A 12,584-nucleotide genomic window follows, 5' to 3' on the forward strand; every position below is an offset into this window, starting at 1 on the left:
TGAGGGCCACAGGCTTGTCACTGTCCCCGGGTTCAGCTGGGAGCTCCAGAGCTCTGAAATCAGGCTCCCGGGGTGATTTCTGGCAAAAAAAGCAAAAACTCTGTAGCCCAGTCTCCCAGGAGAGCACCCAGCGTCCCCCCTGCAGAGCAGCCCCGTGAAGCAGACGGGTGGCGGAGCCAAGGCAGAACCTCCTCCTGCTGATACCTGCCCTGCAAAGCTCACGGAGGACAGCGAGAGAAATGCTCGTTAGGAAAATTGCTTGATATCATCATTCTATTTACTTTCACGTTGTTCGACACCCCCCTGGGCTCATTCTGCATTCGCCCACAAATTCCCGTTCCATTCAGATAGAGCTCTTCCAAACCTCTGCTTCGTCATTTACCTTGGTCTGCAGCTCCCCTGTGGTTTTGGGGATACAGCTGTAGGAATAAGGGGTTTAGGACAACTGGAAGATGAATGGGGGGCTAGCACTCGGAGCACCGGTCCCCAAGACGGAGCTGAGAACGAGCCCTGGGGACCTGTGGAAACCCATGGGCAGGCAGAGCCCCTGGTTTATGGTTTGGCTCCTCTCCCACCGGACTCGAGTCGAGCTGTGTCCTCTCCCTGTAGCGGTGGCTTTGCAGCAGCAGGGAGGTTTGTAGCCAGCTCGCAGCCATCCAAGAGCAGGCAGGCGTGCAGAAATTTGGCAGACCCTCAGCATTGCAGAGCCCAGCACCGGGCTTGTCGGCAAATAGCGGTGCCTGTCGCAGACCGAGCTCGTGTCTCAGCTCCAAGGTGGAATTAATGTTGTATGAAGGAGAAGAGAGGAAAGAAACCAGGTAGTTGAGTGGTTGGGTAAGCCCTGAGCTGTAAGAGAGCTTGGGGTCACAGCCCTGCTGTGCCTGACTGTCTCTCCGTGAACACTGATTTATAGGAAAAGGAACATTTCCAGCCTGCGGGAAGCAAGAGCCCGGCTCTTCCACTATCTCCCTGCAGTCTGGGAGACAGAGGTCTGGGCTCTGCTTTCCATAGGTTTTTTCCCAAGAAAAAAACCCAACACAACAACTAAATTACTTAATTTTCAACTTCATTGTGAAGCTAACTTTAATTTTATCATCTTGTGAGTGGAAATAAGCACTGAAATCAAGATTTCCCGTGCACACGTGCTCTGCTCTGACAGGGAAGTTTCCTTTGCCAACAGGAAAGAAGAACAAGCTGCGCGTGTACTATCTCTCCTGGCTGAGAAACAGGATTTTACACAATGACCCTGAAGTGGAGAAGAAGCAGGGCTGGATCACGGTCGGAGACCTGGAGGGATGCATCCACTACAAAGTCGGTGGGTGGCCTCTCTGGAAAAAAAATGTCTGAAGACATGTCTGTTCTCTAGTCTTAGATCTGACCTGACAATTTCTCTTAAAAGTATGGCTAGACCGTAGCCACAAATAAATTTGGAATTCATCTATATGTATTAGGTGGACACTTTACCAAATGGGAACCAACAGAGAGACAGCCTCAGAAGCTGTTCCTGGAGATGAGCTGTTCAGTCTTGTTGGAAAGAAAGTGAATGTTTTTAAAACTGGTTTTATTTTCATTTTAGTGAAATATGAAAGAATCAAGTTCTTGGTGATTGCCTTAAAGAATGCTGTAGAGATCTACGCTTGGGCTCCTAAACCATATCACAAGTTTATGGCATTTAAGGTATGTTTATCTTTTAACCAAAGTACACTCTGTAATTGTAAATACACAAGATTTCTGTACTGTGCAGAGCAGAAAACCGTCTTGCTTACGTAGCTGAGCTCCTTGGGATGCCTGGCAGGCATGGGAGAAGGGATACATTCTGGCTGAAGAGATGGGATACAGGCTAACAATTAAGTGTTAATACTAGCTTATGCAAATGCCCATGAGTAAAATTGAGTTGGGGTTTTTGGTGGGTTTTGGGTTTGATTTTCTTTTTTTTAACCTGTGACTAATTTTTCACATAAAACATGAAAACGGGTTGGCATTATTTTCCATTTTGATTTTGCAAGGTCCTCTCCCCTTCTGCAGTGTGGATTCTGTTTCAAGACAGAAAGTCCAGGAGAATGACCCACTCTTTCTCTCTCTTTTTCTCTCCCTTTTCATCTACCTCAGTTTCCTTCAGTGAGACCTTTCTCCTCTATAACCTGCCAACGGGTATTTTGTACTCAGTCCTTTAAAGCACTTTTCATCCGAAGCTCTATGCAGAGACAAGTCACAAGGGCCAATGTCTTCTGGAGACGTTCATGCTGAGTAATCTCATTTTGCATCCTTCCAGCACAAATGGGCTTATTCAGTATTAGGTCACATTTGCTTTTTCTGAACAAAAGCCAAAATAAATGGGCTCAGTGACATGGAGAGCTCAGCACCATTAAAGTGGCCTGGGATCCAGCCTCTGCGGGCACTGGTGAGGATGCTGGTTGGTGCTCCTGGTGCTGCTTCTCCAGTCTGGGGGGGCTGAGCATCCTTTCCTTGCCTCGTAGGCAGGGATCTGTTGGCAGAGTGGGAAATACCACCCACAGATTTTCCCTGCCAGGAGTCAGAGCGGTCCTCGCACAGAGAGCCAGGAATCCTTTTCTCTCCCTGCGAGTGTTTCACCCTCCTGCTGAGGACCTAAGCCATGGAGACATACTCTGTCCTGGATCGGTCCATGCCAGGGAGCTGGTCCCAGCCTGCATCCAGCAGATTAGATTGAACAGAGAAAAGTAGGTCTTTGCTAATCTGACTCATTTCAGCTGCCCAAACAGGAGCGGTGATCCCTGCCGAGAGCGGAGGTGGGTGGTCACAGCTCTCTGCAGACTTTGCTCTTGTTGCCCAGAGCAGCACCGGCATCGGGGGTCCCCGCGTGCTGGCTGTATGCACGCTCGTGTAAAATTGAGCTGTCGCCTTCCTTTAGAGACCCAATCCTCGGGCTGGCCTCAGGCTCCTGGGGGAAAAGAGCTGCGCTTGGCAAGGGTGAGCGCTTATCCGCTGGGATGGCTGGAGCGAGTGGGTAATACCCTCTGAGGCATCTGACATAGGAACAGAGGGACGGGAATATAACTAACCACATATTTAGTAGGAAACACAGTCAAACAAATACGATTTCAAAACCGTATCGGGCTGCTGCTATGGGGATTTGTTGGTTTTCTGTGATACTCACCAAAGGGATTATAAAAGTCTTTTGCAGATCTCCAGCACAAGCCGTTGCTCGTGGATCTGACTGTAGAAGAGGGTCAGAGACTCAAGGTTATCTTTGGATCACACACTGGTTTCCATGTGATTGATGTAGATTCTGGGAACTCTTATGATATCTATATACCATCTCACGTGAGTACACGGGGGAGTGCTGCTGCATGACTAACGCAGGTCACCAGCAAGGTTTGGGCAGGCTCCTGGTGGCTCAGGAATGGTGACCAGTCAGGCGACATCTTGCCATGAGTATGACATTCTTCGGTGCCATCTTCATTGGTACTGGCTTAAAGAGGACTCGGAGGTATCACATACGCCATGTTCATTATTCGCAGAGGCTATTTCTGTCCTCGTGCCCACGCAGTCAGGTTTAAGGCCGCCGTGTCCCACAGAAAGGAGAATGTGTCTGTACATTGCATGGAGCAGTGATGGAGGTCTCTGTAGGGCAAGATAAAACCAGGTTCTTGGTTGTTGGACAACGTAGACCCACCAAGAGCTGGATGCCCAGCGCCCCGTCCCATTGCATGGTGTCCCAGATGTGCTCACCAACGCTTGTTCCTGCTGAGGCAGCACAGTTTGCCCCGGTGAAGGTTGCAGGACTAGGGTAGCCCAAATCTCAGGAATCCTGCTATTCAAAACTCCCAAACCCCCTGCCAGCCTGGACTCACCACAGGACCTCTCCCAGGTCCATCAGCTGTTTCAAGAGAGAACCAGTGCTACAAAAAATACTGTAGATGAGGATTTTCTTGTTGGCTCATTTAAGCTCTGTCCATGCTGTTGGCCCAAGCAGCATGAGAAACTGGTCTAGGAGAAACTGTGTCACTGATCAAATCCAGGAACCACTGAATCTGATCCGACCAGCAGAGCCTCCTCTGCGAAAGCTGGCAAGAAGCATAGGGAGAAGTACGGGGGCAGTTTGGGATGGGTTTGTGTTGTCTTAGCTATGGAAGGGCAGACATGGGTGGAAAGTCGCTGTAGCTGCCCTTGGAGCTAGAGACTGATTGCTAAAAAATGGGAATATTTCCTCCCTAGGGCTACCTGTAAAATTCTGGGTTTATTTGCCTTAATTTGAATAGGAGATGGATTCATCAAGTCAGCAGCCGCTTATTTGTGTTACAGCCGAGTGTCAGCCATCAGTCTTGGGGGCGTATATGTTGTGATCTCTCTATAATTGCTGAACCTGTTTATCCTTGACGTATCAGACAGCTTTGATGGTAGGGTAAACATGACAGTTTATTCCCCGTCAAGCTTATCTCTGAAAGCCAATGCCTGTTTGGTAAATGGGGGGAGGGTTTTGTTCTCGGGTTGGTTTGGGGTTTTGTTTTCCTAAGGCTCTGCTCCCTTCCCCCTACCCTTTCCTCCATTCAATGTAATTCTGACTTCTATGGTTTATTTTAACTGCAGATTCAGGGCAATATTACTCCTCACGCCATTGTCATCCTGCCTAAAACAGACGGGATGGAGATGCTTGTGTGCTATGAGGATGAAGGCGTATATGTGAACACCTATGGACGGATAACTAAAGATGTGGTGCTCCAGTGGGGAGAAATGCCTACTTCTGTGGGTAGGTCAACCATTCCTCTTCATTTGCTTGAAAGACAAGTGACACGTAAGATGAGGAGTCGAGAATGCTGAGATGGAGTCATCTGGGCTTTCGTTTATGAAAGCAGATTTCTTTCAGCCAGATAAGAGATGCAGTTGCTAAATTTCTACAGTTAGGTCCTCCATAAGAAAAGCAAGTGACTTCTTGAAGATTTGAGCTCTGGTTTATCTTAAGTATAAGCTAATATAAGCCTTTGCACTGGTGGGATGCTGTGTTGCGTGGAAGAGGGGCTGGGTGCAGAGCTGGGAGCCCTTGGGTTGCTCTTCTGGCTCTGCTGTTGCTCAGCTCCCATGACCCATGGAGGCAAACCACTGCCCAGCTCCTCACCCGCAGAAATCGGAAGAAGTGATACTTCTCCTGTTTAAATTACTCAGCAATTTCTGGATGAAAAGTGCTCCGTAAAGATACTATCCCTGCGGGCACACGCCTGACTGCCTGTGCCTCCGGCAGTCAGAGCTCTGCCATTGACCTACATCGGCTTTGAGTAACAGCTGATGAGAGCTTTTCTGCCCGTTGCGTAATATTTAGCTCAACACACTTTGTAACACCTACCAAATGCTTCCTTTTGACAGCCTACATTCATTCCAATCAAATAATGGGCTGGGGAGAGAAAGCTATTGAAATTCGGTCAGTGGAGACGGGACATTTGGATGGAGTATTTATGCACAAGCGAGCTCAAAGGTTAAAGTTTCTATGTGAAAGAAATGATAAGGTAAGTCCACTTCAAAGCTTGTATCCGTGCTTTAAGCTACAAGCTACTTTTAGACTTTAAATCTGGTTTGTCTTGGGGTTAGTAATTAATCTGAAGGTCCTATTTGATAAGCAGTGCCCATAAACCCACTCCCAATTTATTCCCTCCAGCGGACGCAGACCTCAGCCTGTGGTGGGAAGGTCTGCAAGATCTCTTCCACCTCTAGCTGACATCTGTGTTGACTTGGCTTGGCTTTCTCCCAAGTCTTGCATCTGAACATTAACTATTGAGGCTGCCAAGTGACCTCTGCAAAAGTTGAGAAATGGTAGCGGTAAGGATGTGTAAGTGACCCTGATTTGAGCTCTGGTGCAGAAACATTTTGATGCATTTTTAGATGCGTTTTGATGCATCTTACACTATTCTCTCCATGAAGCCCCATCCTTTTCTGTGGACAGCACTGATAAATACCGCTCTAGAGGGTCACCAGAGTTGCTTGGGGAATGCGGTTGTCACGTAGATGACCCCTGCCGCGGGTGTTGCTGAAGGGCAAGGGGTGCAGGGAATGAGGGAAGGAGAAATTGCTGGAGGAAAAAGGAATATTCGCATGGAAGAGATAGTTGAATGCCGAGGTCTGTTTCTGCTATTGGTATTTCCTCATTTCAAAAGGCTTCACTGAGATAAATCAAGACCATGCAGCAGGGAGTTCTTTCATAACGAGCATGATCACAAAACAGGTGAAGAAACTGATTGCTCTGTCCCCAGAGCAGGGTGTAATAATGTCCAATAAATAAGGTTTGAGGGCACCATCAGTTTATTGACCAGCCGCTCATTAGTCAAGCATTGCCCCACCTGTTGCATGGAGTTAGGCTGGAGCTCATACCATGGGATGCTGCCCATGAAGCTGAATTTCAGTTGCCCAAATACCCCCAGTTTGCTTTTTTTCCTAACTTTTGAGTACTTGACTGCAGGTTTTATACTGGTTTTTAACGAGTTCTTTTTCTGGTTTGCTCCTATTGATATTTTTTTGCCTTTTCTAAGAAAACTGGAAAAAAACCCACCTCAATCTTTCTGAAATACTGGAACCAACTGGTCATTGGTGGGTTTGAAATCCTAAACCCAGATGTTTCTCTTTCTGGAGAAATGGTTAACGATGAAAGTCTGTGAAGTTTGAATAATTTTTGGTTTTAAAAACGACAGAGGCTTCAGATTGTCCTCTTCAATACTTGCAAATTATAACTTATTTTTTAAGACTTCCGTTGGGGTCAAATGCTGGTGGATCCTGACAGAAGAACCAAAAATCGTATTCTTCATAGAGAGTCCTGATAGGTTTCTCTGCTTTGAGCATATTGAAGGAAAGTAGTTTTCCCGAGCTTTACTTTCAGGAACAGCTGAAATACCAGGACTAACTTTTCTGAAGAAAACCATTTCAAACCGAGGCAGATGTTGACCGAAATGGTTAACGTTTCGCAAGATCCAAACCACTGACGGCAATCTTATTAATGTTGCATAATAAATGATGCCGTGGCAGTAAAATGTGATGAACTTGGTATTTTTAAGGTGTTCCAAACCTTGCTCTCTTTGGTAGTGGCAGCGAGGGAGGTTTTATTACTGTGCTTACTAATAAGTGGTTCAATTTGATCCGAGCCTGGCGTGGGTTAGCTCCGGCCCCGTAGCTCCGTGGAAAACTGAGAACCAGGCAATGGAGCCATGTAAAATTTCTGCTGTCAACTGGAGAAAAGGAGCAGGGAGGGAGGTTTAGGCAGGGGAAACCACGGGGTGTGGGGCAGCTCCTGCTTTCCTTGCTCCCCGAGGCAATTAACAGACTTTTTCTTGCAATAATAAACATAATTAATAAGGTATTTTTTGCTTCCAAACAGGTATTTTTTGCATCGGTGAGATCCGGAGGAAGCAGCCAAGTGTTTTTCATGACTCTCAACAGAAACTCCATGATGAACTGGTAACAGAGGAGCACTTGGCACTCACCGCCATGGCATTATTTCTAATTTAAAGGACATTAAACACGTGGACTAACACTGTAGAGGCAGATGCGGAGGGTGCCGAGGAACACCGCTCCCCACGCTCCCCCGGCACCGTCAGCCCCGGGGCGGGGGCTGCGGGCAGGGATGGACTTTCGCGCTTGGACCCCCCGAGGTCTCCTGATTACGCTGTGTTATAGTGGGTTATGAGTTTTCCTTTATTTTATTTTTTTTTTTTTAATTTTACTTTTTCTTTGTCCCCTACTTTGTAAGAACGGGGAAAGAAACAGTGTCAAAAAGTCTGTTTTTAATTCTGTCTGCCTGCTAGCATCAAATATATAGTATGTTGTAAAGTTACCAATTAAATCTGGTGAGAGACAGCACAATAAATGTACCTTTTATCTTTGTGATGAAGGCCATAACCATATAGCTGGGTAATTTTAGAAATCTTTTGCCTTCACCAACATTTACATGTTGCTTTTGGCAGCAACGGCTTAACGGATTTTTAAAGAAGAGAAAAAATAATAGGTTTTTTTCCCCTCTTTTGGGAAATGGATTTTAAATGGCTAAACTACTAGCCTTAGACTAATAAAAATCAGCTACCATTTTTGTCAAGTCTGTCAATCCATATTTCTATATGGATCTTCACATAATGGTGTGTCTTGATAGGGACAGAGGTGCCATTTGTTGTTGCTCCGGAGGTGCCCGCCTGCCCCGGGGTTTGGCCGCGGGCGCCGGGACGGGGGGGATCGGAGGAGGAGAGGACGGCGGAGCGGTCGGAGGAGCCCCGCGCTCGGCCCCGAGGCGGGATTCGCGCCCGCAGACGGTGGTTCTCGGGATGCCGCGGGCGCCGGACCCCGATGCCGAAGCCGGGGCGAGCTGCGGGCGCTCGTACCCCCCCCCGGACCCCGAACCCGGAGCCGGGCGCCGGTGTGCGGAGGCAACCGGTGCGGGGACGGGGACCGTGAAACGGGCTGCCCGTCCCCCGCGTTGTTGGATTGGGCTTGTAAAGAGCTTAAAAAAAAATATATATGTGTGTGGTTTCTTCAGCCGAGGGTCTGAATCTCTACTCGTTTTCCGCCCCCTCCGCTCCCTAGGAATTACCCAACATACAGTGAAAGAGAACATCTGTGCCGAACCGTGTGTGTGTGTTTAGTTCAGGTTGAATCGTGTCCTTATAAACTCTGCTCAGTTGATTTCCATTTTCAGTGCGTATCTGGGGTTTTCTTTCTCAGTAGCTGCAAGCATGGCCGCCTGTGGTGTTGGGGTGTCGCATAACAAGGTCTGTGTTGCTGGTTTTAACCTACCTCGTTTCGGTTGGGGTTCGTTTTTTGGTTTGGTTTCTTTTTTTTTTTTTTTTCTTCCGTTCCGCTGTCGATCACAGCTCTGTTACCTCCAGCGACATATAGAGAGCTTAACTGGCAATCTTGGTGTACTCAGTAACGATGGCTTTATTAAAAAATGATTAAATCAACAGGACTTGGTCAAACTCGAATCTTTATCAAGGGTAAGAAGCGACGCGGGGGTGGCGGGGACGGGACGGGCCCCCCCTCGCCCCACGCGTCCCGCGGGCAGGGCTGCGCCGCAGCAGTACCCGCGCGGGCAGAGCGTCGCGGTTCGGTACCGGCAGGGATTGCCGCGGTGGGAATCCTGGCAGGGCACGGCGTCCAGAGGAGCACGGGCAAAAGGTGCTCTGCGGGTGCCTTCTTCACCCGCCCAGCACCCGGTGCAGCCTGCCCAGCGCCTGGCTGAGCACCCTGCCGAGCGTAGGGATGTCCGTAAGACCACAATATGGGAATTAAAATCCCATACGAGTCCCGTCACGGACACTGATTGCCACCAGCTCTTTATATTTTCACTGTGGTTAAAATATAAATAAAGCCCAGAGCTTTTTATTATGTTGCAAACTGATAACTGTTTGGGGGGGCGGGGGGGGTTGTCCCCCTTGAAGTGACGAATACACAGCTTTGCATTATTATTTTTTTTTTTTTATATTGTGGATTTTGGGGCACAGTGACGAAATAGAAGGGAATTGTTGTGTTTAAACATAAGGTAGTTTGTGAATGTATTTTCTAAAATCTTAGAGTCGTTTGAAACAAAAGTCATGAGAAACCAATATTAACGCAGTCTTGTCTACGGAGTGTGTATATGGACGTACCACAGAGCAAACGCATTTCTGGTGCCAACCACAATAAAACACAAAACTTCAACATCAAGCCATGCCTTTTATGTTCTGGTAAATAAAACCTGGGGTGTTAACCATGAGCAGGTCATGGAGGTAAAGCGGCTTTTCAGGGCTCCTTGTCGTGACGCCCTTTGACTGGAGGGTCTCGGGAAAGTGGTGGGTTTGGGCAGGATGAGTGCGGGAGGATGGGGCATATCCCCTGAGATGCTGCCCGGCAGCGAGCAGCAGCTGAGGGATGTCTCAACGGACCATCGCCACGTGAAAACTTCTGCTCTTCTACAAAATCAACCCATGGTTATTATAAAGACATGCTTTCCCCTCCAAATATTCCTGGCTTTGATTCGCTTGTGGTTGATCAATGCTATCAGAAACTACTTAGTTATGGTGTTTAAAGAAATAAAACCCAGGGCTCCTTTTAAAACCCTGTTTCTGGGAGTTTTTACGCGGAAAACTTACTTGCTCAGCTGAGCAGTGCTGCAGGAGGAAAAAGAGAAATCATGTCTGTGCGTGCAGGAGTCACTTGAGCCTGTTGCGGATTCAATTATTTGCGGAGTTGCTGTGAAATACTGCATGAACTTCAGGGATGAGTCGTACCCTCCATGGTAAATGAAAGAAAAGCCCCGAGAGCTGGCACGAGGCCCCGCGAGGCCGCTGGTTACCCCCCCAGCACACTGCAGACACTGGGGAGATGCTGGGTACCGTTCCCAAGGTAAAGGATGCTCAGAGGTAAGGCTGCAGCAGCTGCCTGTGGGAATTGAATGTGTGGGAATTGAACGCGTTTTCAAATCTGTTTCAGAATGATTATCAAATGGCATTTTTTCTTGTGCGATGGTTTTGGGGTCGATCGTATTACATATTTTGAGACAGAAAGGGGATGCTCAAGGTGACCCTGGCCCTGGAGCTGGGCTGGTTGCTGGAAATGGTTGAAGTTGGGCTGCAATTCCTTGCCTCCACCTGAGCCCACACAGGTCTGTTGCTGCTCGTGCAACAATTCGTGCGGCGCTGCTCCGTAATTGGGGCCAACGTGAACATCACTTGGGCTGGCAGTGAGCAGCAGCGGGGCAGATTCAGCCTGTTCTGAAGGTGTGGGCTGGACCTCCGTGCCGTGCCTGTCCCCAGGATGATAAGCCACCCGTCTGGGGCCACGGCTGCTCTAAGAGAGCCAGCAGAGATGTCCTCAGCAGTAAGGATGCGGTTCAAGGCGTAGGATGCCCGTCGCAACCGCCGAGCCCCTGTGGCATCTGTTCGCTGCCCTGCGTACGGCCGCAGAGCTGCCGCTTCCCATCTCACTTGTTGCGACCTACCGCAAGAGAGGTTTGCTGGGTTTTCTTCCCAATTTTTCTTGTCTGGGAGATGCTGCATCACCCAGAGCTGGGGAGGTGGGAAGGGCCCCATTAAACCCCCCTGGTTTAACGCCACTAGTTTTTGCTGGAAGGGTACAAGGCCAACACACCGGTATCTTTACAACTGTGCTGTAAAGGCACCAAATTCTCCCTCTCAAATGTGGTTTGTCAGGCTGACTGCGGTCCCGCAGGTGGCCCCAGAGCTGCTGCCTGCCCCGGCTGCTGTGCATATATGGAGAAAAAATGAACATACGTCGTGTTCTTTTCAAGCCTGCTTCTGAGGTGCCTCTCATCAGCCTGCTCGTACCTGGAGAGCCACAACCTTATGGTCTGGATCTTCCTTTTTTTTTCGTTTTGTTTTGGTTTATGCTTTCTTTTTTTTTCCTTTCTGTTTTTTTTTTTTACCATCAAAGCTGCCTCTGAATGACCCAAAGGCAGTAAAACGGGTGGGTGTGCAAATTACCCCAGCCGCAGAGACAGCCAGCTGTCTATGGAATCTTTAAATTCCTTTCGCTGATGTGACAGCATAGTTAATTGTTCAAAAGCAAAGCCCAACCATAAACTTTAACCCATTGCTTTTATCTCATAGCATTAGATTTAGCAACACCACCAATTACAGTAGACGCAACATACAGTAGGCAATAAGCATGGCAGTTCTGCATAACAGTAACATTATACATAGTTCTTACACTTTATTATTAAAATAAAGCATTAGCAATAACGCAAGCACTGTTGTTTGCAAATAATGTAAATGATGCCCATCACAAAATGCTAAGATTCATGCTACAAGGTGCAGTCACCCAGGGTAAGGGGCTGGGTGCTGCTTGGGATTCCTGGCATTTACCTATTTTGCACACTCGGGCAATGAGAAGCTACGAGAGCAGTTTGGAGCAGCTTCTTACTGGGAGCCCTGGAGAAAAGCCACAAAACCCTACAGCACTGGCCAAAGCGCTAACCGGCGGTGTGGTGTGTGCTGCTGTCCTGAAAATAGTGAAATTGGTATTTCTACAGCGCTTTACCTGGGAATGGCAGCGATGCCCTCAGTCTGGGGTCACCTGGACCCACGGCAGTGCCCAGCCACGTGTGTGGAGACCCACGTTTGTCATCTGCACGTTCCACCTCTGCATCACACCGCATTCCCTGAATAACTGTGGGGTGAATCTTATCTGGCTGAGCTGCTCTATTTGCCCTGACAAGGAAAGCCCTGCGCGTACAAGGGGACAGCCTCTGCGCAAGGCAGCGTCCGAGCTGACCGAACGCTCTCATCACCTTCAAACATCCATCTTTTTTTCTTTTTTTTTTTTTTTTTTCCTCCCCTAATTATTCTGAAGCCTCCTACGGTTTTGTGTATGGCTTTTTTCCCCAGCATTGGTAGGAATGGGGTGACGAGCTGAGCAGCTCAGCTGCCGTCAGCCCGGTGGGGAGTCGCACGGCTGCTGCAGCTGGGACCAGAGCAGCTCCCGCTAGCGCACGAGGTGCGCCTGGGCTGCGGTAAATGGGGTGCTGAGGGTCCCACGCAGGAGCACGAAGCACACACGCTCTTGTCACCCTCGGACCTATTCAAAGATCATCTGAACACGGACAAGAGAAAGCAGGAACAAGCCCCAGGCGGGCAAACCTG

At 48.6% G+C, this 12,584-nt stretch overlaps 1 protein-coding gene across 7 annotated transcripts in view; it reads left to right on the top strand.

Annotated features, from left to right (window-relative positions):
* Window positions 1-8,909, top strand: part of TNIK (TRAF2 and NCK interacting kinase) — a 167,910-nt gene extending 159,001 nt beyond the window's left edge. For all 7 annotated transcript variants that reach the window (XM_052805179.1, XM_052805184.1, XM_052805180.1 and 4 more), the window contains 6 exons: window positions 1,181-1,315; window positions 1,577-1,677; window positions 3,154-3,303; window positions 4,570-4,729; window positions 5,341-5,480; window positions 7,337-8,909. In XM_052805179.1, the coding sequence (XP_052661139.1) occupies window positions 1,181-1,315; window positions 1,577-1,677; window positions 3,154-3,303; window positions 4,570-4,729; window positions 5,341-5,480; window positions 7,337-7,420 (770 nt within the window). In that variant the 3' untranslated portion in view covers window positions 7,421-8,909. The remainder of the gene's footprint in view (window positions 1-1,180; window positions 1,316-1,576; window positions 1,678-3,153; window positions 3,304-4,569; window positions 4,730-5,340; window positions 5,481-7,336) is intronic.
* Window positions 8,910-12,584: the final 3,675 nt, after the last annotated feature.

The sequence above is a fragment of the Harpia harpyja genome, chromosome 12 (assembly GCF_026419915.1).
Source record: "Harpia harpyja isolate bHarHar1 chromosome 12, bHarHar1 primary haplotype, whole genome shotgun sequence".
Lineage (NCBI taxonomy): Eukaryota > Metazoa > Chordata > Aves > Accipitriformes > Accipitridae > Harpia > Harpia harpyja.